Genomic DNA, 24,140 nt, shown 5'->3' with positions numbered 1-24,140 from the left:
ACAGGAGGCAAAAAGAACAGATTCCAGAAGAGTTTATGTAGCATCATGCTGAGGTCTGGAACTCTGCTCAGGCTCTGTCCAAGTTTTCTGGTGGAATATGAACTTGTTACTAATCATCTTGGACAGTCTTCTGAATTTTGGAATCATTGCAGGTGAACACTCTTAGCTGTGATTAAACACAGTGTGCCTTATAAGGAAATGATGTCATTTGTGTAATAGCTATATCCTTGTCAGTTTATGAATAAGACTAGTAATTGTTTAAAGTAGATATTTTCATTGGACAGTATCTAATTTTTGAGGACAGAATTGTAGAAAAAGACAGGAAAATTGTGCCAATATTTAAACAGATGTTTTCGTTTTGTTTTCTAAATCTCAGTGATTTCTACAAAAGTAATTTTTTACATGTGTAGATGTCATTTAGAAACATAACTATAATACTTAGATTTACACAGTGCTCTGTGGGCAGAATTGGTCTTAGCACTAATTCCAGGACTGTCAGTGAATAGTGGTATGTGGGATCCCAGTCCCAAATATGCAGGTGTTCAAGTATTTTTCTGCATTTTTCTATGTATCATACACTCTTTAATCTCCTAACTGATGTGACTTTTGTTTGGATTTTTTGTAGTGGGTCAAAGCTGTGAGGTCTTTGTCTCCTCCCATATATATGTATATACAGGGAAGCATGAAACCAGCAACAAGATAAAGAAAAAATTACCATCATTGTAAAAGTACACATGATCAGCTTATGACTCCTGAGATTACTAGTGCTTTAAGTTCTTTCAGTGTTATGTTTTTATTGTTGTTGAGGGTTAATTTGACCTAAGTGGGCACATACAGTCTCTGGAGTATACTTTGTTTTTGGGTAATTTGCCAATATGAGCTTCAATTGGCCCTTGTTTTTCTCACTCATGTATAGTTTTAATTTTTCAGGAATGCACCTATGTGCTTTCTGCTGTGAATTCCTGAAAGCAGGTGCAAAAATGGGCTGATGTACTTGCACAAACATGCTTTTATCTTGTCTAACACCTGAAAAAAAATTAAGTTAAGCTCTGTGGAAAAAGATACAAATTTTTAGAGGTAGCAAATGTGATTTCTCTTCTGTGAAAAATCTACAATATATTTATTGCATTGTGAGAGATGTATAAGCTTCCAGACACCAGGTCAAAGAGGAGTAGTGTTAACAGTATGTCCTTTATCTTTTTGCATGTTTTTAAATCATTTAAGAGTCATTTGAGTTTGTATGGAGAAGCTTTGTGGCCCATATGCACCTAAACCAGTTTTGAGGTGGCAGTTGCAATCATGTGTGATTAGTAACTTCTACCAGGACCGAGAATTTCACTATTCATTGGAGAAATAAATAGTTCAAACTAAAAATGACTGAGCAGAATAGGCCAAACTAACAGGAAAAAGATTGCAAGAGGAGAAAAGTTGGAGGAGCCCTTCTCTGGGCTCTCTGTTCCACCTATGTCAGTCTGTTGGTTTAGTTCTGCCAGAAGCTGCAGGTACACTGTGTTTTGCATCAAATTTTCTTGTAGCCTTGCTGGGCCAAGGTAAGATGTTAAGTTGCAGCCTGTTTGGTGGCCCTGCATCCTTGTGGAGGCAGACGTGCAACCTTGGACAGAAGAGGTGTTTAGCATACCCTGTCTGTGGTAGCAGCAGCATAGCCACTGGAACTTTTTAAAAATATGGGATTCTTTTCCATTCCTTGAGCAGATTTACAGCTTTGCCTTCTCCTTTCTCTGCTTTCTTACACAATTGTCTTGCTGGCAGTGCTTGTATTCCTGGATATAGAGGTTGCTACCACACAGCCCTTATAGAAAACTCTGTTCTCCAGCTCTAACAGAATGGCTACTTATGCAGCTGGTGTGGGAGAAGACCTTCTGTAGTCTCTTAGCAGATGGGACTTCTAAACCTAGTTCAGAACTCAACAAGATTGCTGTTCGAGTCTTTGCCATTTTTCTTGGCTGCTTGCCCTTGCTGTGATTTGCTTCAGTTGTACATAATTTTCTGATTTCTACCATGTTCTTTGTTGGCACTCTGTATGTATTTTGCTTCAGTTTCCTGCTGCCTTGGTTCTCCTATTTGGTTTTCCTTGGCACTTTGCCCTAGCCTCTAGGCCTAACTGTTTTGCTTATGACTTGTTGAAGAAGGGGAAAAGAGATTCCTTATTTTCTTGTTTTCCATGCTACATGCTTGAGTCAGGACCAGTTCCAAGACTGGCCCCAATGCATAAGTAAATACTCTAAAAACCAGAAGTAATAGCTTTATGATGCTATCTCCAAATTTGTTATTTGTGCTACTGGTGCATTCATGGCCCTCAAGAGGTAAAGGATGAAACTTGTAGATCGTCTGATATCTGAAAACCTTAGGAGGCTTCCACAAGTATTTGCTGTTATGCCTGAGTGCATGGCAAGGACAAATAATATAATCCTTAAAACATCAGTACAAGGGAGATGAGTTCTGCTATTGCCAAGGAACTGGTAGAAAACAAGATCAAAGGGATTAAATTGTTTGGCCATGGTCACACATGATGTCTTTTGTAGAAGTGGGGGAGAACTGACTCATGATTCCTTGATGCTCAAATTCTAGTAAGTTTCAGACACTGTAGTGTTGGAATACCTAACTTAAGTTGTAAATCACATTTCAGTAATTTAACCACAGTGCTTTCTGATGCCCTAGTCCTTGGGCCACACTGTTGTCAATGAGATATTGATAATTCCTGACTTTTTGCTTTCCCAGCATTAAGCCACATAATGAACTGCACTGGGAAACAGCTGAAGTTTAGCAAAATTTGTGGAGTTCATGGAACTATGGAAGAGGAGAAAAGTATAGCACACTATTACACAATCTGCAAACTTGAAATTCAAGAGAAAACTGTTGGAGGAGGATAACAAAGTTCATTATTTCAAAGGAAGCATAGCCAACATTACAGGAAAACAAAAACCCGACTGAGTTTCCTAGAGGAGTGTGTTATGGAAGATCAGCTGCTTGCTGGATAAGAATCAAGATTATGACTTAAGAAGATAATATGCAGCTGCAGATTGTCACATCTTAAGACAGACCATTACCTTTCAAACACAGAGAACTGTGGGATACAAATCAACTATTAAAAAACTTGGCAAATTAACAGGGAAGGAGTGTTTTCTATTCTGCCTTCATGAGAGAATCTACTATTGAAAATTAAATTGGCAGTTTAAAACCTTCACATATGAACAGTCTGGTTTTAAATCCAAGACAACAGATTGCAGGCAACACTTTGGAACTGGACATGCTTTTATTAAATTCTTAGTCATATAAATAACGCTTCCAGAATTAAATACTTAACCTATAGCTCTTTGTGTTTTCTGTCTTCTTGATGACACTGCTAGTCTGTAATATCAACTATTTGTCAAGGTCCAGTTTTTTTTCCAAGCTTCACCCTCTTGTGGAGCTGTAAAAGCAGGCAGACATGCACATGCGCCCTCTTAGGCTGGCAGGAACCCAGAGTGAAGGTAGGCTGGAGAATCTTGCAGTAAAACTCTTGCTTTTTCATACTTGGCTTTCATATTTTAAAGGAAGGGAAGAGAAAGGCTTGAAAGTGTATTTGTTTCTGTTAGCATAGGTAAAGGCAGACCCAGGGCACTTCAGCCTACATGTTTGCTGGGGCCAAACACAGTAGGGAACAATAAGCTGCTCTGTGGTGCTCTTTGCTTTGCACACTGAGCAGAAACTTGGCACAGTGAAGAGCCTGACCTATGAATCTGACAGTAATGACTGTGTAGCTGTTTAGTTTCTTACCATTAGGTTGATATTGAAAGTTGGCAGCATAGAGACAGGGAGATTTTGCCTTTTTTGATTCTTTTCCTAGCCTTTATACTTACATTACAGTTAAAAAAAAGTTAATTTTGATTAATTCCTGTTTTCTTTTGATCTCCTGTGTGTGTGCCAGTAGACATAAGCTGTGCTTGTGATTTCAAACGTGAAGAAAAAATAAATACACATAGATGACAAATTATGTGTCCTCAGTTTCCCCTACACCCTGTGATGGTTTTGCCAGTGATTTTCTTAAGAAATAGGCAAGCTAATGTTATATTTCAGCAGCTTCTGTGGGCAAACAAGGAGATAGGTAAAAACATCTATGTTGCAGCTGCATTAACCATGAAGATTCCTTTTTTTAAAATTATTTTTTAGACCTTTTGGCTTCTTTTCCCAGAACAGAGAGTACTGGTTGGATTTTTATGGTTCCCATTGCTTTTCTCTTTAGCTTACTGTTTGTAGCTGTCGTGTTTTGAGTTTTTCCATGTACATCAGGACTTCCTGCTGTTAATTTCATTTTTAAATGAACCAGTAGTTCTTTGTGTAAAATGAAATGAGGATGCTGCATGTGATTAGACTTTTCAAAGGGAGCAGAGATTCCTGTTTAATATTTGATGTTGCAATGTTTTTATTATTCTGTTATGTAGATACTTCTTTAGTGAGTTTGCCAAAAGAAACTGCAATAGTGTTTCCTGAGATGCTGCAAATAATTTAATAGTGCCAGGATTTGCTACCTTTTGAGTGGCACATCTGAGGGAATGCCACACAATTGCTTAGACTACTTCTACTTTCACTAGGCTGGCTTGTTTGGAAAGAGAACAGATTTTGAAAGGTGTCTTTGCAGTCCTTCCTTTTATGATTCAACAAAAATAACTTTTTCTTACAGCTTTTCTTCTTTCTTTGAAAGCTGTTCATGGAGATGAGAGCACCAGTCAGCAAAGGTTCTGGACTACCCCAGTGTCCCAGTGAAGCATATGTTCAGCATATTTTAGCTGTGAATTTAGCTTTGACCTGAAACATGTAGTATCTCACACTGTCATTGTGAAGTTGTTTGAACAGTATCTCCAGGATTCCTTGTGCTCTGCTCCATCTTGATTTACATGCACCTAATTTCTCTGATCTTAGATTACAGACTTCTTTGTTCAGGGAATGTCATCTTGTTCTGAACGTACTCGGAGCCTGACGATTAATGCGCAGACTAGATCTGCTCGATCTTTAACACTTTCAGTAAATTGTAACAAGTAGAAGTTCAGTAGAAACTGTGCTTTCCCTTCTCCTACATTATGTTAATCAGAACATTTTTAATGGTAACAGTGTTGTAGTCTGTGCTCATTGGCACTGCTTTCAGTTGTGTCTCTTTGTGGTGAACTTAGCGTTGCTTTCAAAGATAGGCAAGGAGTTCCCTTTATTTAATTTTTTCATTGCAATGGCCTAAGTATGGAATTTTAAAGAGGATTTAAATTATACTGAAATTCTGTGGCATTTTGGCACCTGTCCACTGTAGAAGCCTTGGAAAATTCAAGTCCGGAAGCATAAACCAAGTGCACTAATTTATAACCTAATGACGTTCTCATCCTTTTCTTCATTTTGCCCAAAGTTAATGATCTAGTAATTTGCTTCTATTAGCATTTGCATTTTCAAAGGAAGCATTTTTACGTTGACTGAACTATAATGTTTAACCATGAAGACATTTTCACTTTCTGAGTGTTTGTTTCTTTGTTTTGTGGCATGAAGTGTGTACACGTACTCATGCTTCTCTTAAGACATTTTCAAATAGTCTCTGTATTAATTCCATTAACTTTATTTTCTGAAACCTCTCCTTCAGGCTGTTAATAACTAACTTTCTGGTTTTTTTAATCACTTTTCTGGAAGCTGTGTGCCCTGGTCATATCCTTGGTTCGGTCCCCTTGTGAGGATTTGGAACTTAATTACTGTATATTATGGTCACTGCCAACAGCTTAGTCAATTGCTTCCTGAAACAATTCAGTGCCAAGTCAAGTATCAACTCATAAATTCTTGCACACATGTAAAATAGAAAGACACAATTTTTCCACATTTTGTCCTCCTGAGATATTGCTTACACAATATTTGTGCTGTTGAAAGTACACATCATTATTTTACAACTAGACTGGGTTGGCTTCCATTATTACTAGCTGAAATCTTCAGCTTCATTTCATCCCTCTCAGTCCAGGAGAAAGCCTTCCTGATGGCCCTAGTTAGGTAGCCAGTTTTCCATTTTTACTGTTCCCTACTCCACTTTTATGGTGTGTTGTGAATGAAACTGGAATTTACTGATTGCTGGCAAACTTAGGTGAGTCCAGAAGAATGTTTATTATCTGTACAGTCTTTACCAGAGAAATTCTAAAGCTGCTTTAATTTACGTTAGAGATATAGATTTATCCCTGAGATGGTGTTTATGGAATCAAAAGAGTGTTTCACTTACACTTTTTCTCAGCAGTGACAGAAATATCACAAAACCCAGTCTGCCCAAAATTTCCAGACTGACATGTTTTAGGTGCCCCTCTGATTAAGACATCATGATGCAATATTCCCCTATTAGTACTTTGATTTACAGCCTGTATGCATTAAAATAAGATTTGGGAGGATATGAGAGCAATAACAAATCTCCCATCCTTAAGAGATTTGTTGAGAGGTGTATTCTATCCTGTAATATTTGTAGACTAAGCAGACTTTTCTGGAGCTTGTAACAGTTGGTTGCACAGCTAACAAGAAATAACTGTATATCCTAGTTCTGAGCAAGGAACAAAGGTTACTAGAAGATTAATTTACACATGATGCAGCATGCACTGAAGAAAGAAGCTTTGTAATAATTAGCTTCTGAATCAAGAGTGTAGAGAGTGGAAAAAATGCAGTGGTTGATTGTGCCAGCTGCACAGTTTTAGGCAGGCCCGCTGATCATTGTGGTCAGATATTGCAATTGATCTAAAGAGGAATTGTTTGAAAATTATGGTCTTTACTGTGTGTAGAGCCCAAACAGGAACCTGTTAAACAGAAGAATTCCCCATCTCATAAACTCTTGCAATATGGGTTATGGTTGCCATTTAAGTTGAGGCATGACCTACACCCAGGATAGGCAGGTGTTTCTTGTTTCCTTTTGCTTCCTGAATTGCCAGTGGTTTTATCAGGTCCCTGTAGAGCCTGGTTCTGGTGCCAAGGGGGGCAGGAGTATTTCTGCTGTTGGCACATTTCTCTTTGAGTCTTATGGAGCATGAGCTTGGTGCTCTGATTTAGTGAGTGGAAACATAGCACATTGAACAGCAAATTACAGTTTCAGTAATTTAGCAGTAAATATTCATAAAGAAAGGAGTTATAGCATATGAGCTGCTTTTTATTGTAGGAGGACATTCCAGACTGTGCAGGTTTAAAGCAAATTTGCAACACTGGGATCATACAAGAGAGCAGAAATGTTGGAATAGAGTCCTTCTTCTCCCCTTACCATTAATCAGATGCATCATAACAGATGATGAGCCATGATTTATTTCAAGATATATTTTCCTGTAAGGAATTAGCCTGTGTCATGTTTGGTCTGACATTTGGGTGACACATGCACACCAGCAGGTCACAGTTAAGGGACAGAGCTAGTAGCAAGTTTCCTGACATTTTAGGAGTTGGGCAAGCTTAGTTGAAAGTAAGCTTAAGTGAAATATGGTCATCCAAACAAGTGGATGACTGAGGAGGTTTGAGTCAATCATTTAGGAGTCAATCCTGAGATGCTGATTTGGTGGTCACAGGCAATTCATGTCTGGGCTCCTGAACAGAGAATCCTGAGGAATGCAAAATAACAAGAGGCAAGGGACACAGGTTGCAACAGGAGAGATTCTGATTAGGTACAAGGAGAAATAAATTATGGAGGAGGTCAAGCACTGAACAGGTTATCTAGAGAGGTAGTATGACCTCCATCATTGGAGATATCCAAAACTTAGTTGCACAAGGACCTGAAAGACCTGATCTGACTTTGAATTAGTAGCTAACTTTGAAACTGGTGATGCTGTGAAAGAGTTGAACTTCAGAGGTGACTTCCAACATAAATTATCCTGTCACTATATATTTTATGTGTGAGCTGGGAATAAAGTAAGGTCATCATCTTAAAAGATAATTTTTGCTCTCAGTGAGCTTTAGACCCTGCAGATTTCCACTGAGCAGTCAGTGGCCCAGACAGGAGAAAAGTGTACATTTTTGTAACAGTGTTTTTTGTTGAGAGACACTGGCTTCCAGATCTGATGAATGTGATAGGTCACATAGAGTGACTCTGATTCTTTCCAGAGTCTGTTATCCCAGGACTCCAATTTTGTCTAAAAATCTACCATCAGGCCTTTTCATATTGACATAGAAAGTATTTCTGTGGTAGAGAAAGGAATGGATTTAAGGGTAGGGTTTTTATTTGATAAATGTTTATTGATTTTAAAGCTAGAATCTCAGGTCCTTACTCTGTTAAGAGAAAGTCTTGTTTTGAAACAGGCCCCCTGTTAATGTCTGTCAGCTTTTTCTTAATAAGGATTGGGTTCAGTAGGCTTTTGGTTGAGTGGGGGCTGGATGAAAATTGAGAAGTTTCTCAGAATTTGTTCCATACAGAATAATCTGTGCAGGGGGTTTGCTCTGCTACCTGGAATGATTTCTTAATCTTCACTGTGTAGGAGAGTCTCTCCAGCTGTTCAGAGAGCAAATCAACTTTATCAGCACTTTATTATTATTTGCCTTCATGAGTTTTCAGTTTATCTGATTTAAAGAAGTCACAGCTGCAATTCTTTGATTTACAGCTGTAGTGTTAAAAGGCCCAAAATTATGTTTTTTTCAAGAGAAAAGTGGATTTTTTGAGTGCTAGGGATTTTTGATAACTTTCTGATTATTTTGTAAAAATATACAGTCTGGCACGCCAAGCCAGCCACTGATAATCAGTAACAGCATAGCTGATTCACTTTGGCTGTGCAGAACCATCATAACTACCAAGTATCAGAACATTACTGAACAAGGTGAGCAGAGCCTTTCCTGCCACACTGACATGTGCGGCTGCTTTGTTCTCTTAATGAAAACCACACAATGGGAAGCTGCCAATGCACTGCAGCTGATTGTTTAAAAAGCCCTGCGTGGTTTTGCTCATATCAGGAGTTGGCACCCGTTGTGAGTGAGTGCTTTTCAAACAGCTGTCTCAAATAAGTGTGAAAATGAAGGTTGCTAAAATACAGAGCATTAGTAGCCTATGTGATTGTTCCTAGTTGTGAGATACAGAAGCATGGATACAGCGTTGTCCATGTGCCTGTCATATTGACAGTTTCAAGATTTGTGAAAGCACTGAGGCCTTTCCTCTGCACATCTGATTCCCATAAATATCACAAAGAGTTATAGGTCATGATTTTTGTGGTCTGTACTCTCAAGAGGTCAGATTTTGTAACGTTTGTAGACTTGTTGCCATCTTTTTTTGAAAGCTGTTGCCTGATGTTTATATCTAATGTTGCATTACAAGTAAAAAAGAACACATGGAAGTCTGAACACCTCCGGAGAACTTCAAATATGCAGGATAAAACATGATTTAAAAAACCCACACACTTCACTACAAGCACTTACTACTTCTTTGCTACCTCACTTTCAGAATGACTTTTTCATGCACTTACCCAGCCCTGCTTTGAGCTACCTTTTTCCTGCTTTGTAGAGGAAAGAATTTAACTTTCATTTATTTAAGTGTATAACCAAATCTGTTTAATTATTTCAGTGTGCGTACATGGTCTTATAAAGTTAAAACAAATGATATGTTGGCCTCCTGTTAGGAAGTATCATGGTATTAATTATTATTTTCCATTAGATTGCCTTTCTAATTTGAGTTTGTAAATCTGAAATGATTGAACATTTGCTCTGTTAGCAGTGATAATTAACAAGCTAATGATAGAACATTTTCTGTGAACAGCTAATTCTGAATATCACCTTGAGTCAGGAGAGGGGAGCATAACAAATACACTGCAGTGCATCCACTGTGCTGTTGTTAGCAGTATCACTAAGGGATGCTGTGTAGAAAGAGCATATGAGCCTGACCACTTTTTTTATACTCCCCAGTCATCTATTGTCATGGGACTTGGAGTGCTCTCTACCTGTTTTCTTTAGTGTTTATGACAGCAAATTTGCAACCTGCTGTATAAAAATATATCACTAATCCACTGTAATTCTGGCCATCTTTAACAGTACCATCTTAAACACAGATCAGGAGTTCATTCTACTTTGGGCATTAGCAACCCAGTATGAAATGATGGATCTTGTTTCAAAGACAACTGCTATGGAATTTAAACATCCTTGAATGGACCCTCAAAGTCACAGAAACCTTTGAGCCAGAAATTGCTGAATGCCTGTTTTTCAGTGCCTTTAGTGATGTTGATTACTAAACCTGAACCTCATCTGGAATTGTCAACATTACTTTTACATATATATGTACTGCTGCACAGACTAATTCTAGAGTCTTAACATTTTGTAGCACTACAGAGAGGTTTTGGTGTCATTTTTCTAGATGATGTGGTTTTATCATAGGGAAATCTGTGCCCTGATGAGCCTGCTGCCTAAAAGAGGACAATCTGTCTCTGGATAAATGGAGATCATTGCTTGGACAATTTGAAGTGCTTGTTCATTTTTCACTTTCTGGGGTTCAACATTTTCCTTTTGGATCTATTTAGAGAAAAGTTTGGTTTTTTCTCTGCTGTTGTCAGAATGCAGAGGGATGTCAGATTAGACTTCACCTCCAGGGGAATGTAACATACTGAACATCACAGCAGCTTTAGCAAAGACCCACCTACAGATACAAAGGCAAAGTCACCGTCCCTGTACAGTATTTGGGGATCATCCTTGGGGCTGCAGTTCCAGCCACCAAGGGGCAAGCTTGCTTTGACATGCCCTGCCAAGAGAGTCGTGGTGCCACACAGCACTGTCCTTGTCGCATGAAGACACTGCCCTCCCCACTGCAGTCACCACAACCTTCTTTCACTCTTCCCCTCTTTCCCACTCTTTCCCCTCTACTTTTCCTTCTTTCTCATTCCCTCTTCAGGCCAGGGTTTTGGCGCGGGCTGTGGGGCTCCGTGATCCCCCTCTAGTGGGGAGCTGGTGCGAGCACCGGGCTCCTCTCTGCAAAGTGCGGTGCTTTGGCTTTGTCCTCGCTGGTGGTGGTGGCTCTGTGTCTGCCAACTAGAGCCCCAGAGACTGAAATATCATATTTTCATCCTCAAAATCCAAAGGCAAATCAAATGCGTAACGAAGCTTTTTGTATGTGATGAAATGCACACAACTAAGTAAATGCATGGGCTTAATTCTAACAGGGAGCATTTGTATGTCTAAAAGTTTTGTAGCTGAGGGCAAGTAGATTATTTATATTACTGTTCTCATGCTAAAATTATTTACTGTATTTGCTAAGAGAAATGTTTTTTTTTTTTGCCACAGCAGATGTCTTTGATCAAAAGGAATAAAATTATTTGTGTGATAATCAGGAATTTAATTCAATTTATAATATATTCATTTAGAAACTTGCATTTACTTTTGGAATAACAGTCATCAGGAGAAGTGCCTAAAAGTCATACTGGAAATAAATAAGTGGAGAGTGATTGCTTGAAGAACTGGTATTCTGAAATGCTGAGATGCTTGAATGAATTTCTGTTGTGTAAGGGGCAATAAGCATTTCACAGAGGCTGTTTCTGCGCAGAAATAAAAAACAAAATAGGAAGATACACTGTTTTAAATACTGATTTTGCTGAAGGTGGAAAAAATGTTAGCTGTAAAAACGACATTTTAACTTCTTAGACACAAACTGAACAAAACATTGATCATGATTTTACAATGGAAGTTAAGTCTAAGAGTTGGCAGATAAACTTCAAATCAGCTGTGCTTAGGATGTTGAAGCTCTACAGTGTTATCAGACCTAGGCACAGAGATTAGAGTTACATTTATTTCTGGAAAAACTAATGTTGAAAATGCGTATTACTTTTCAGTAGATTCCTTCCTTCCTTCCTTCCTTCCTTCCTTCCTTCCTTCCTTCCTTCCTTCCTTCCTTCCTTCCTTCCTTCCTTCCTCTTCCTTCCTTCCTTCCTTCCTTCCTTCCTTCCTTCCTTCCTTCCTTCCTTCCTTCCTTCCTTCCTTCCTTCCTTCCTTCCTTCCTTCCTTCCTTCCTTCCTTCCTTCCTTCCTTCCTTCCTTCCTTCCTTCCTTCCTTCCTTCCTTCCTTCCTTCCTTCCTTCCTTCCTTCCTTCTTCCTTCCTTCCTTCCTTCCTTCCTTCCTTCCTTCCTTCCCTTCCTCCTTCCTTCCTTCCTTCCTTCCTTCCTTCCTTCCTTCCTTCCTTCCTTCCTTCCTTCCTTCCTTCTCCTTCCTTCCTTCCTTCCTTCCTTCCTTCCTTCCTTCCTTCCTTCCTTCCTTCCTTCCTTCCTTCCTTCCTTCCTTCTTCCTTCTCCTTCCTCCTTCCTTCCTTCCCTTCCTTCCTTCCTTCCTTCCTTCCTTCCTTCCTTCCTTCCTCCTTCCTTCCTGTCCTTCCTTCCTTCCTTCCTTCCTTCCTTCCTTCCTTCCTTCCATTCCCTTCCTTCCTTCCTTCCTCCTTCCTTCCTTCCTTCCTTCCTTCCTTCCTTCCTTCCTTCCTTCCCTTCCTTCCTTCCTTCCTTCCTTCCTTCCTTCCTATACCTTCCTTCCTTCCTTCCTCCTTCCTTCCTTCCTTCCTTCCTTCCTTCCTTCTTCCTTCCTTCCTTCTCCTTCCTTCCTTCCTTCCTTCCTTCCCTTCCTTCCTTCCTTCCTTCCTTCCCTCCTTCCTTCCTTCCTTCCTTCCTTCCTTCCTTCCTTCCTTCCTTCCTTCCTTCCTTCCTTCCTTCCTTCCTTCCTTCCTTCCTTGCCTTCCTTCCTTCCTTCCTTCCTTCCTTCCTTCCTTCCTTCCTTCCTTCCTTCCTTCTCCTCCTTCCTTCCTTCCTTCCTTCCTTCCTTCCTTCCTTCCTTCCTTCCTTCCTTCCTTCTTCCTTCCTTCCTTCCTTCCTTCCTTCCTTCCTTCCTTCCTTCCTTCCTTCCTTCCTTCCTTCCTTCCTTCCTTCCTTCCTTCCTTCCTTCCTTCCTTCCTTCCCTCCCTCCTCCCTCCCTCCCTTCCTTCCTTCCTTCCCTCCTTCCTTCCCTCCCTCCCTTCCTTCCTTCCCTCCTTCCCTCCTTCCCTCCTTCCTTCCTTCCTTCCCTCCTTCCTTCCTTCCTTCCTCCCTCCCTATTTTCCAGCACTTTTCTCTTCCCCCTCTACTCTTTCCCTTCTTTCCTCCTTTTCCAACTTCCTGATAGTCAGTCTTCCAGCCCTTTTCTCAAACACTACTTCCCAGATTATGCTGTGACACTTCACCTCAACAGACTGTGTTTACTGTCCAGTATCTGCTACCTCCTATATATGCATGCATTATCCCTAAGGGGGTCCTCAAGTCACTTATCTGTGTTTGACTTTATGTTTAACTTTTTCTAAAATCACTTCTACTCTTATTACTGACATTTGAATGTTTCATCTTGGGAGGTTGTGTGTGAGACAAGTGGTACAGTCAATGATAGTACATTCAGTCAGTCTAACGTGTGTTTGGACAGCCTATGTCCATAATAATTCTCCTGTCTTGGGAGAGAGCTGACTGGCTGGCTGAGAGGCAATGCTGGTGGATTTCATTAGCTGACATTATTTCAGAATTCAGATTGAGGGAGTTGTTAAATCATCATTACTCTAGTCATTCACACCTTTGCTGTAGATCTTTGGTAACTGGCTGTACATCACTTTATCTGCAAATTTATCTGTTTTTTTCGTTGGTGTTCCTGATATTTACAATAGTAAATCCACTTATCCCTGCATGCACAGCTGTGAGTATGCACATATGTGTAGTCATGCATGCACACACAACATGCTGAGGCTTTGTTAATTTATGTTCATTGCTGGTGTTTTTAATTATGAAACATATTTCTCTATTGCTCTATTTGCACTGCTTTGTTTTAGCTTCATCTAATGCACTGGAACTCCACACTGTACAGCAGCATTGATGAGGCAGTAGGGAAGAAGCACGGCATAGCTATTATTGCTTTGTTTGTGCAGGTAAGTCTCCTGTGTTACACTTGTTACAATGCACTGTCATTTATCTGAGGATAATGAGGTCCTTTCCATGTTATTTAATTTTTAATGATTTGATAATAGAAAACAATGTATGACTGCTGGTATTCTATTTGAAAGATATTTTTCAGTCATGTCTTCTATATGTGTGTAAGCAATCAATTCTTGTTTAAACAGGATATTGGAACTACACTAGTTAAAGAAGGGGTAATACACAGTTAGGCATCTTTCTGTGGTTCTTGCTGTAAGTAGACATCCAGTCTTCATTCCTCTGAGGGCAGAATGAGGGCTGTCAGGAGGGACAAGTGCTTCAATATCTCTGTGATGTATTTCTCTTAATTCCTGGCTGGTTCTGCTGTTCAGAGATTGAGGAAGTAGACAGAGGAGAGGAAGAAAGATTGGAAAAAAGGCTTGCAAACCAATTGGAACTGCTAAAAGCTGGTAGTGGGATTTTGCTTTCCTGATCACAGGGACAAGTGTGTTTTTTAACACAGGACAAATGTGGCATATTACTTCTTCAGTGACTGAGAGTGTTAACAGGACTTGCCAGAGACCCTCAGAAAAGCCTGCAATGAGGAGACTTAAAGCTTCCTGGGGACAAGGTGTAATGAAATCTGGGAAGTTAGTATTATAATTTAATTGCTGTTGAAGGTTTTTCAAGGTCTGTACCCTATAAAGATTTTCAGTTTTAGTCCTCAAACACCACATTCTCATCTACCTCATGAGAAATGGCAAACTGTTTTATTTAAGTGGGTTTGGAGGAAGAGGTATAGAGTTCATGCTTAGATCAAATGGATTTTCTTTCACAGTGGTATTATTAATTTGTCGTATTTCATAACGAGTTTATGAGTGCCTTTGAGCTTTACCTCTGAATTTAAAGGTACATTGATTGCTGCCTCAACACTCAGATAGAACTGCTAAAAATGGAAGTTAGAAAGTCTTCAGCTTTGTGTCCTAGAGGGCTGTGTGATAATTGCTTATGTAAGTCACCTTCTCATTCCAGCAGAGGTAACCTCCGAGTCAGTTAGAAAGTTATATATAAGTTCTTAAATAAATTTGAAACTTCAATTATGCATTTTCCATTTTGGGTCTCTCACCCACATCAGTGTTCTTATGCATTCCAGAAAGGCTTTTTCATTAGCCAAAAAAGGCATCATATATTTACAATTGACCATATTTAAGCTGCTTATTAAAGGGATAGGAATACAGGGAGAGGAAAATTGGTGACCATTTTTTTCTCAGTAAAGGCATGGAAAAGTAATTTGTACCACGGTTCTCAAAAGACATTATTTTAAGGTCAGTGAAAATATTTAAGTGAGAGCCCTTGGGGATTATTAATTTAGAAGCAGCATCTTTGAAGTAACTTCAATATATTTTATGCACTTTGAAGGTTTAAAATTGAAATTCCATTCTGAAACAAAAGAAAATGCTCTTGAATTCCTAGAAATAACAAAGTACCTTTTGTTGACATTCAGTTGTTTCCTTCCAGTGGCTACTGTGTCATTCTATTCCAAGAGAAACAAAAAGCAAACAAATTTTTCAGGGTCTAGCTCTCCTGTTCTTACTCATGCTGGCTTATTTCCTCACCTTGTAATTGTACATGTTGGCAACGAAATCAAGCTGCAGGCCATTCTGCCTCTTCTGATTTTGTTCTGAAGATCAAACTAGGATCCTGGAATGGGTGATTTGAGTCAGAAGCAGCTGAGTTCAGTGTGCAGAGTGAGCAACGTCCATATAAAATTAGAATCTCTTATCTCGATGTGTTTCTTTAGAGCCCCATCTCCTGTGCCTTGCAGGCATTTAGCAGAGGCAGTGCTGCAGCCTGCCGGGAGCCTGGCTTTCCCTGGCAGGATCCCAGAGATGCTGTGAGAGAGGGAATCTGCTGTTCTGCACTCTACAGGCAGGGAGAAACTCCTCTGAGCTTCAGAGATACCTTGGGCCACATTTGCAATGCTATGGGAACAAATTCAAGAACTGTCTGTTATGCTTGTTCATTCTGTTCCTTTCTGTGTACTTTTCTGACAAAAGCCAGTAGGGACAAACTGTATCCTTGGGTTTTATATGCAACAATACTGCATGATTTTGACTCCACATAGAATAGGTGCTGCAAAACAGGGCTAATCAAAATCTATCAGACTTAATTATGACTCTCTCTTGTTCTGTGAGTTTCTGTCTCTGCTTTAAAGTTATTTAAGCCCTTTTTAATTTTGGCTGGTGGTGTTATAATGATTTAATTTTTGGAGTTGTCATGTATCAGTGTGTTTGATTAACACAAGGTTGTGTAGCTAAACTTAAAACAGCTATAGTACTTACTGTTCTGGTTGACCTGTGTTTTGTCTCACAGTTTCTGAAATACCAAGATACTGAAACTCACCTTTGCTCCCTATATTTCAGATAGGAAAAGAGCATGTGGGCCTAAAGGCTGTAACTGAAATTCTTCAGGACATCCAGTACAAGGTAAGGCATTGTCCGAAGCAATGCTTCCTTTAATGACCAGAGAGACAGTGAGCAAAGGGTCTGCATGGAGCCAAGAGAAATATTTCAGATGTGTCTGTAGTAAAACCACATGTTAAAGCTCTCATTTGGTGGCCAGCAAGAAAACCTCAGCATTTTATTCAGATAATCTTATTCAGCTAATATATATGTTTTTGTACTTCTTTTTCTGGTGGTCAGAAAGTTTGATCTATACCAGTAGCTGCTTGCCAGTCCTATCTTTTCAGTGATTTTCATGGAGTCAGTGTGAGTACAAGCACTGCAACATGCTCAGTGAACAGCAGCAGCCATATCACCAAACTTACCTGGTTTTCATCTGTGGAGGAAAAGAACAGATGAACTGAGCACCCATATTAACTTGCAGGGAAATCAGCAAAAACACAATGCCAGCTTGTCAAGTGGATTGTGTGTGGGGTCCTGAAGGGCAGATAGTAATCCTACCAGGACTGAGGAGATTAGAGCGCTCTCCAAAATGTTGACACTTTCTTAAATGACCTTGGGCAAGTTACTTCCTTCTCTTTGCATCATGATCTGTAACACAGAAATAATCATACATACCTTTGATTTTTAAAAGGATTTTGAGATGTATTGTATGACATGTTTTTTTATTGGTCTGAAGAGATTACCATTCACTTCAGCAGATCCTGAAGTGCAGAAAAATTAGAAACTAATAAAAATTTTTTAGTCAAATAGTATATGGTAAACTTCACTCATGATGTTTAATACTATAAATTCTTGATTTGTGAAAGTGTCAGAGAAAACACTAGTGTATGGAACTCTATTTTCATTACTGAGACAACAGCCAAGCAGAGGAAGGTCACCATTGTGCGACTATGTTATAATGGTGACTTTCAAAGGGTCAGCATCAAACATACTTTGGCATATATAACATTTTCATGTATTAAATATATGGAACCAGCATTATTTTATTAAGTGTTATCCACATCAGTTAAATAAAGGTCACTTTGGCCCTTGTTTTTTTTAACTCTTTCTGTATGAAACCCCTGAATTTCATGTAGAGAATTTCCAGGCTGGGGTCTGAAAGAAGTCCAGGTGCTAAAGGCAGAAAATTAACAAATTGCTGGGATAAGCTTAAAAATTAAATAAAAAAGAGAATAAAAATATGTGTTTGTGTAGCTGCAAGGACAAATGCAATGATGATTAAGTGGGGGCTCTTAATGAGGTTGCTTTCCACAGGAATTCAAGGTTTAATTCTAAAAGGACACAGAATGTGTTTTACCTCATCATTCATCAGCATTTTTATTAGAAGCTAGAGATGAGATTGATTTGTATTCATTTTTTCAGGGAAAGTCCAAAACAATACCCTGTTTTAATCCCAACTCTTTATTGCCAGGTAGGTGCCTTTGCTTACTTTTGCATGTGTGGATTAGTAGCTGATTGCAGAGGCTGAGACAATCTTAATCTAAAGCCTAGCCTAAACTGCAAGCCTCAGTGTGTTCCATAAGGTGGCAATGCATTTTGGTAATGCACATCCTAACAGGGATAGTGGTGAAGTCCCATTGGAATTTACTGTAAATCTGCACATGTGAGTGGGATGTGATACTGTAGTCTGTGCACTGATGACAACACCGTGCTTTGTTGAGGATTTACCAACCCAACTATGGAGACAGCTCTGTGTATTCCTTTCTCTACTTGGTCATGAAATAGGAAGTGTAAGGCTACCCACTTAACAAGGTAGTTTTTTTGGCAGAATCAAAAGACAATGTCATTATGCAATGACAGTTGTATAGCATAAAAGAAGTGACAACAAGGGAGACAAATTCAAACTTACATAGCTAAAAGTTAAAGTGTAACAGTAAGAAATGTGACTTTTTTTTTAAAATCCTAAAAAGAAATGTTTCTGCAAGGAATCCATTTGAGCTAAACTCTGACATAGTGGCAAGATCTTTCATTTTTCAAGGTAGCCTAGGTCTACGTTTAAACTATATTCATTATATCAAAAGCATATTGTCTAGGTTGCAAAGTCAAGTGCTCAGCAATTAGGAATTGCAGGAATTAAGGCAGCCTGTGCCTATAATGCATATCCATTATGAAACATCACCTGATTGCATGACCATAAGTTATTTTTTTACAGGACCCCTGCCTCACAGTTCCTGTTTGATGCTGATCAAGTCACATAAACAAAGAATTTCACAAGTCATCTCTAACTATGTGTTCCTCGTTTTCTAGGTGCCCGACTTGAGATCATGGGGTCTGATTTGCAGAAGTGCTGAGTGCTTACACCTCCAAGAGAAGTCAATGGGAGCAGTGCTCTGACTGTATTATGTGCTATAGAAAGTTAAATACTCTGAGAAATCAGGTTCTAAGCATGTCATATTGAACACTTCAAATGAATAGATGCATTTGACCTCATCTTCTCTACCTCAGTTCCCCAGCTTTAAAGTGAGGGGATAATCTATCCTTCCTCACCACTCAAGGGTATGGGAGGATACATTAATTCACTTAAGCTCTCAGGCACTGGAGAAATGAGTGTATTAGAAATATGAAAAATGAGAAAATATTCCAACAAGCAGGATTCCAATAGCTTGGGAAAAAGAAGACCAAGCACCTCACATTGTACTGAGAATTCTAAATAATGTTATTTACTTTTCAAAACAAAGTCATCTGTCTTTGCAAGAAAATGATGAAAGGTTCTCCAGAAAAGAAACACATGATCGTGTAACAACACTGTATCACAATGCATGCACAGGATGGGCTGAATTAATTCTTGCATTTCTTAACTTTTGAGTGTTTGATAATGCAACTTGCTGTCAATGGATTTGCTACATAATTCCATAGATGAGAAAGAAAATTGCACCAACAAAACAAAATCCATTTACTGACAATCACAGACTTTATTAGCAAGATTTAATTCTACTGGTATTCCTCTGAGCTAGTGGTGAAATGACAGTAACAGGTTAGTTTGACCAAGCAGGTTTATTTGTTTACAGTCTCCCATTCTGTCAAGCTAGTCACAACCTTCCTCCTGGCTCTTCATGCCATGATTAGCCACACTTTGTCTCCAGTTTCTCTCTAGGTTTGCTTGTTGTCCCCTCTTTTACAATCAGACAGTTTCCTCTCCATACTTCTTAGGCTGTATGGCCTACAGCAGCAAAGGGAAGCCCTGTGTTGTCTCATTTATTAAGTGCAGTGTGATTAGAATCTATGAGAAATTAAAATAACTAAAATACTTAAAATCAAATATGTTGTATGTAGAGTTAAAACAATGCATAGACAAAATATTGTCCATTTTCTTCAGCAACAACTGTTTAGTGTAACCATTATTTATAAACCTGTTAATAAATGCATTAACTTAAAAAAATATGTAATTATGAGGTAAACCTTGATGTTTTTTCCCCCTCTGAAATTCAACTCACTTTTCCAAAGGTAGAAAGACCAGTGCATCTCAAAAAATGTCACCTGAAACGCAAAGTGAAGAGTTTTCCTTCAGCTGAATTTTCATTAATTTATTTTTCTAAAAATGGAATACAATTAACTCTTGAGACATATCCTAAATGTAGAAGTTAATAAAATTCGATCACCACATACCCTCTGCCTTCAAAATTCAATGTCTCTTTTAGCTTTTGACATGAACAGGAATTCTTCTATTCCCATAACATTGCTTATTTGCTGTGTTAATTTAAAGAGCTGTGCACTTGTTTTTTTCACATCTACAAAGTGGCATTTCCACATCTAAAGTGCTCCTCTGCAGGGTAACTTACTGTAATATAATGACCACTAGCTCACATACATTCGTATGAGGAAGTAGTGGGCAGTGCTTGGCAGATTATAAATTTGCACCTTATCTGCTGCTTACTAACTTCATCATGCAAGTGAGCCCACAGTTGTCATAACGGAAAGAGACCATTAACTTCCTTAATGTCATTAAAATTCCATGTTTCCTTTGATTTCAGATCCTCTTCTGCGTGACTACTGGGTGTATGAGGGCTCTCTGACCATTCCACCCTGCAGTGAAGGTGTCACCTGGATATTATTTCGCTATCCTTTGACTGTGTCCCAAGTGCAGGTAACAGCTGTGCTTAGAGAGTGACCTTGGAATATGGTTATGAGCTAAAGGTTATAGCGTGCAAATGTATATATCAGAACATGATGTCTGTTCTCCTTAAAGATCCCATTAGATCAGTACATGGCTTTTCAAGTAAAGGTTAAACCTTTTGAGTCACTGAAAGCAATGCAAAGGTCAGAGATGAAAAAACTTATTATCATTTATCATCTGCATTTAAAATGATTCTTATGTTTAAGTGAATGAAAACGAAAAAGGAACTCGGTGGGCAAAAGAAATTAAATTCTTTGTAATTGTAAGCTTTCAAATATCACTGCTTTTTAATGTTAAAGGAACAGAAAAGCACAGGGAGGCACTGTGTCCTGGAGAATGAAAAACATTAATGTAGTTCAGACTGGCTAGATTGCATTGAACTGTATTTAATTTATCTGGCTCTTTTAAAATTCAGTTTTATAATAAATGTCAAATGGAAACTACCTATTTAAATTTGATTTTGCACATATTTATTTTTAAATGTTTGGGTTTTTTTTTCTTAAATTAAATCTAGCAGTTGTGAGCCTTTCTATGTAAAACATTTCAAGTCTGTCTACAAATAATCCTAGTAAAAGCAAAGCAAACTCCTGATGAAACTCATAGTCTGTGAGTCCCATCTGGAGGAATGTGCATTTAATTTAAGTGAAACTACCTAGAATCCCTGAAGCTGTATGCATTCATTTTCATTGCCTGCTCTGAAACATGTTAAAAAAGTATAAAAGGTGATGAATTCAGATTTGTATTAATTCAGCTTTAATAATTTAAAATTTTACTACTGATGCCAACACAATATTTTAACATCTTTAACAATTTAAAATTGGCAGCATTTCTTGTTTTATGAAAACTGAATTCTAGATCTAATCATAGGAAAAAAGCAATAGCTTCCAATAAGTTATTTGTCTGGTAGCTACAAGGTAAATGCATTCCATCATGAGTCTGTTATTTGTTTATGAAAAGGTAAGACTTGTGGCTGCTTACTACTGAGTAAATGCATTACTTAGTACTGAGTAAATAGCATTCTGTTAGCATTATTAGATTCAGAATAACTTTTAAAGACAGAGTGCATTTTGTAACTTGTCAGCTATTTGTCCAGATATGATATTGATAAATAAGGGGATTTAATGAGATCTACAAAGTCCATGGCTATTACACTGAGACATAGTATAACATTGCTAGTTGCAGATTTTGTACTCTCTATTCCCTTTTAATCCAGTCAGTGCACAGAGAACCAAATTTAAACCATCTACATGTAGTGGGAAACATCAAGAGCACAAAAAGGGGTTTAAGAAGAGAAATGCAACTCTAGTTAGTATTACTATGTACTAATTTACCACTAAAAGGCAATATGTTGGAGTGTTGTGTGAAGGGGATAAGACTCTTGAAAAGAATATTGTGCCTGGGGAAGAGAGTGACCCATAGTGCCTGGGGCAAAGACTGAGATTCACAACCATGGCCTCTGTAAGGTGAGGGGTAGCTGGTTTGTGTTGATGCATAGGTGTAAACTCAATCCAAAAACATTGCAGTGATGAAGGGCATGCAAGTCATGGAGGGGCTTTTCCCTCTCTCTGGCACTTGTATGAGGGTGAGAGGTGGCACTGGAGTCGAGTGATGGATTGGAGCAGACTTATGCCAGGATGGTCCACTATACTTGTCATGGATAAGCATCAAGTAGAAAAATCTTCCTTAATGATAGTTATGATTGCAACATCATTAAAGTTAAGGTTGTGCAGGAAAGATAATCATTAAGAACTTGAAAGGCTTTTACCAAGGTGGGATAAAAAAATTGTATTTCATCAGATATTGCTTTCAGATGTCAATGAAAAATAAATGTATTTATAAAATAATTATGTCAATGAAAAATAAATATGGAGTGAGAGGAGAGGATTCTGGGATTCGTAAATTGTAAGGTCTTGTGAGGTCTCCATGATGCCCAAATTAAGATTTTGTTGGCTCTAGAATATTATATTATAACCCAAAATTCCAAGATTTTAAATTGTAATTAGCATTTTGGCTGCAATGAAATATCTGGCCTCTTTTGTGCATGTGGGCACAAGTGCCTATGAGAGATTTCATTTAATCACAGAACCACAGAATGATTGGGATTGGAAGGGACCTCTGGAGATCATCTATTCCAAATGCCCTGCTAAAGCGGGTTCATCTAGAGCAGGTTGCCCAGGAGAGATTAAGGAGAGATTAGAAATGCAAGGGCTTTTGTCTGTGGGAAATAAGAGGATGTAGTATAGGATAGACCATTTTGAATCTTCCATGGAAACTGGTAGAGGCATTTAATTTTATTAAGCCAGCTTGTAGCATTAAATCATAGATTCCAGTGCAAATGCATTTCTAATAGGTTTAAATACATTATTTTTACATGTGTCATTACCTTGCAGAAGTTCCTTTTTTGAGATAATAATGAAATGTCAAGTGCTTTATATAAATACTGGTAGCATCTGTGGCTATAGCCAGTGCGAGACAAATTCAAGGCTGTTTTCATTTTTCAGGCCACGAAATAATTAAGTTCTGAGTGTCAATAACAAGTAAATTAAGAACTACATAATATAATATGGAATAGGTTCTATTTCTTTCCTCTGATCAAACTAGTTCATATAGTGGAGACAAGATGCTAATTTTCTGCAATTAACACGGTAATATTGATCAGCTTAACAAACTGCAGGTCATAAGGGCAAAAAAAGAATAAAATTGCCATTCTATTTTAGGGTCACGTGCAAAATATTTTCACATTTTGTTATTTTGAAACAATGAAGTAACTATTTTGACATAGAAACATTAGGCTGACCATTGCCACGTAGAGAACCTTTTTTTTTTTTTTTTTCCTGAAGACATTTTCAGATAGTAAAGATCAGCTGATGAGTTGATAGGCTACTGGTCTAAGTCAGTGTTAAGTGAAAGGACATCTGAGTGTGCTGGTTATATGAATTGCAGAAGAGCAATTCAGGACTGCAGCATCAGGATGTACTTTCCTGGAATCCTGAGGAGTGCTTTTTCATCACTGGAAGTAATTTTCTTTGTCATGAGACTTCACTTCCATCAAAAAGTCCTTCATGGGTCATTCTGTGCATATTCCTGTCCTCCTATTGTGATTTTTGTCATCCTCTCTTGACTTATATTGAAATACACAGCCCAGAATGAACTGTGCTGATTCACACATGCATGTATCCTGCTGAAATTAGGTGGGAGGAAACTCCTATTAGGCCAGTAAAAAACAGGAAGTAATTGAAAAAGACTTGGTCATGTTTCTCTCTACTATATTTGAAAAAAATGAGACATACGTGAATAATGTGCTGAAGCCCTGAACAAGTGCATTGTTTAAGCCACTCAGAATAAGGATTTTAAACGATGCAGAAGGAGCTCTTGTTCTTCTGTATTCATTGTCAGAGTTAACTGGTCTTTTATTGAATGGCATGGTCTCTGGTCCTTTTCTCTACCTCATTCAGAAATAGTAACTGGCAAATGGAGCTGGAGTGGAAATTGTACAAAATTTATGCAAACTGTAGAACAAAACACTCAGAGCTTCATGGTATTCTGGGTGCTGGGAAGTAGGTTCATGTTCTTGGAAGGAGTTATGGAGATGTGAAATTTTCAAACAGAAGGATAATGATTCTATACCTCATATCAAAGAAATGCTTATAGAAAATGTGCAAATTCTTAGTTTTGTGTGCTCTATTCTTCAGCAAATATGTAAGTGAAACA

The 24,140-nt window shown here is 38.4% G+C and overlaps 1 protein-coding gene across 1 annotated transcript in view; it reads left to right on the top strand.

Annotated features, from left to right (window-relative positions):
- Positions 1 to 24,140, top strand: part of CA8 (carbonic anhydrase 8) — a 50,266-nt gene that overhangs the window by 10,012 nt on the left and 16,114 nt on the right. Inside the window, exons 4-7 of the mRNA XM_079299735.1 lie at positions 13,769 to 13,864; positions 16,274 to 16,336; positions 17,678 to 17,726; positions 20,287 to 20,399. Coding sequence (XP_079155861.1) covers positions 13,769 to 13,864; positions 16,274 to 16,336; positions 17,678 to 17,726; positions 20,287 to 20,399 — 321 coding nt within the window. The remainder of the gene's footprint in view (positions 1 to 13,768; positions 13,865 to 16,273; positions 16,337 to 17,677; positions 17,727 to 20,286; positions 20,400 to 24,140) is intronic.

Source organism: Erithacus rubecula (genome assembly GCF_903797595.1).
Source record: "Erithacus rubecula genome assembly, chromosome: 3".
NCBI classification, from domain to species: domain Eukaryota; kingdom Metazoa; phylum Chordata; class Aves; order Passeriformes; family Muscicapidae; genus Erithacus; species Erithacus rubecula.
The sequence above is the reverse complement of the archived record's forward strand: the minus strand, read 5'-3'. Positions and strand labels throughout refer to the sequence as shown.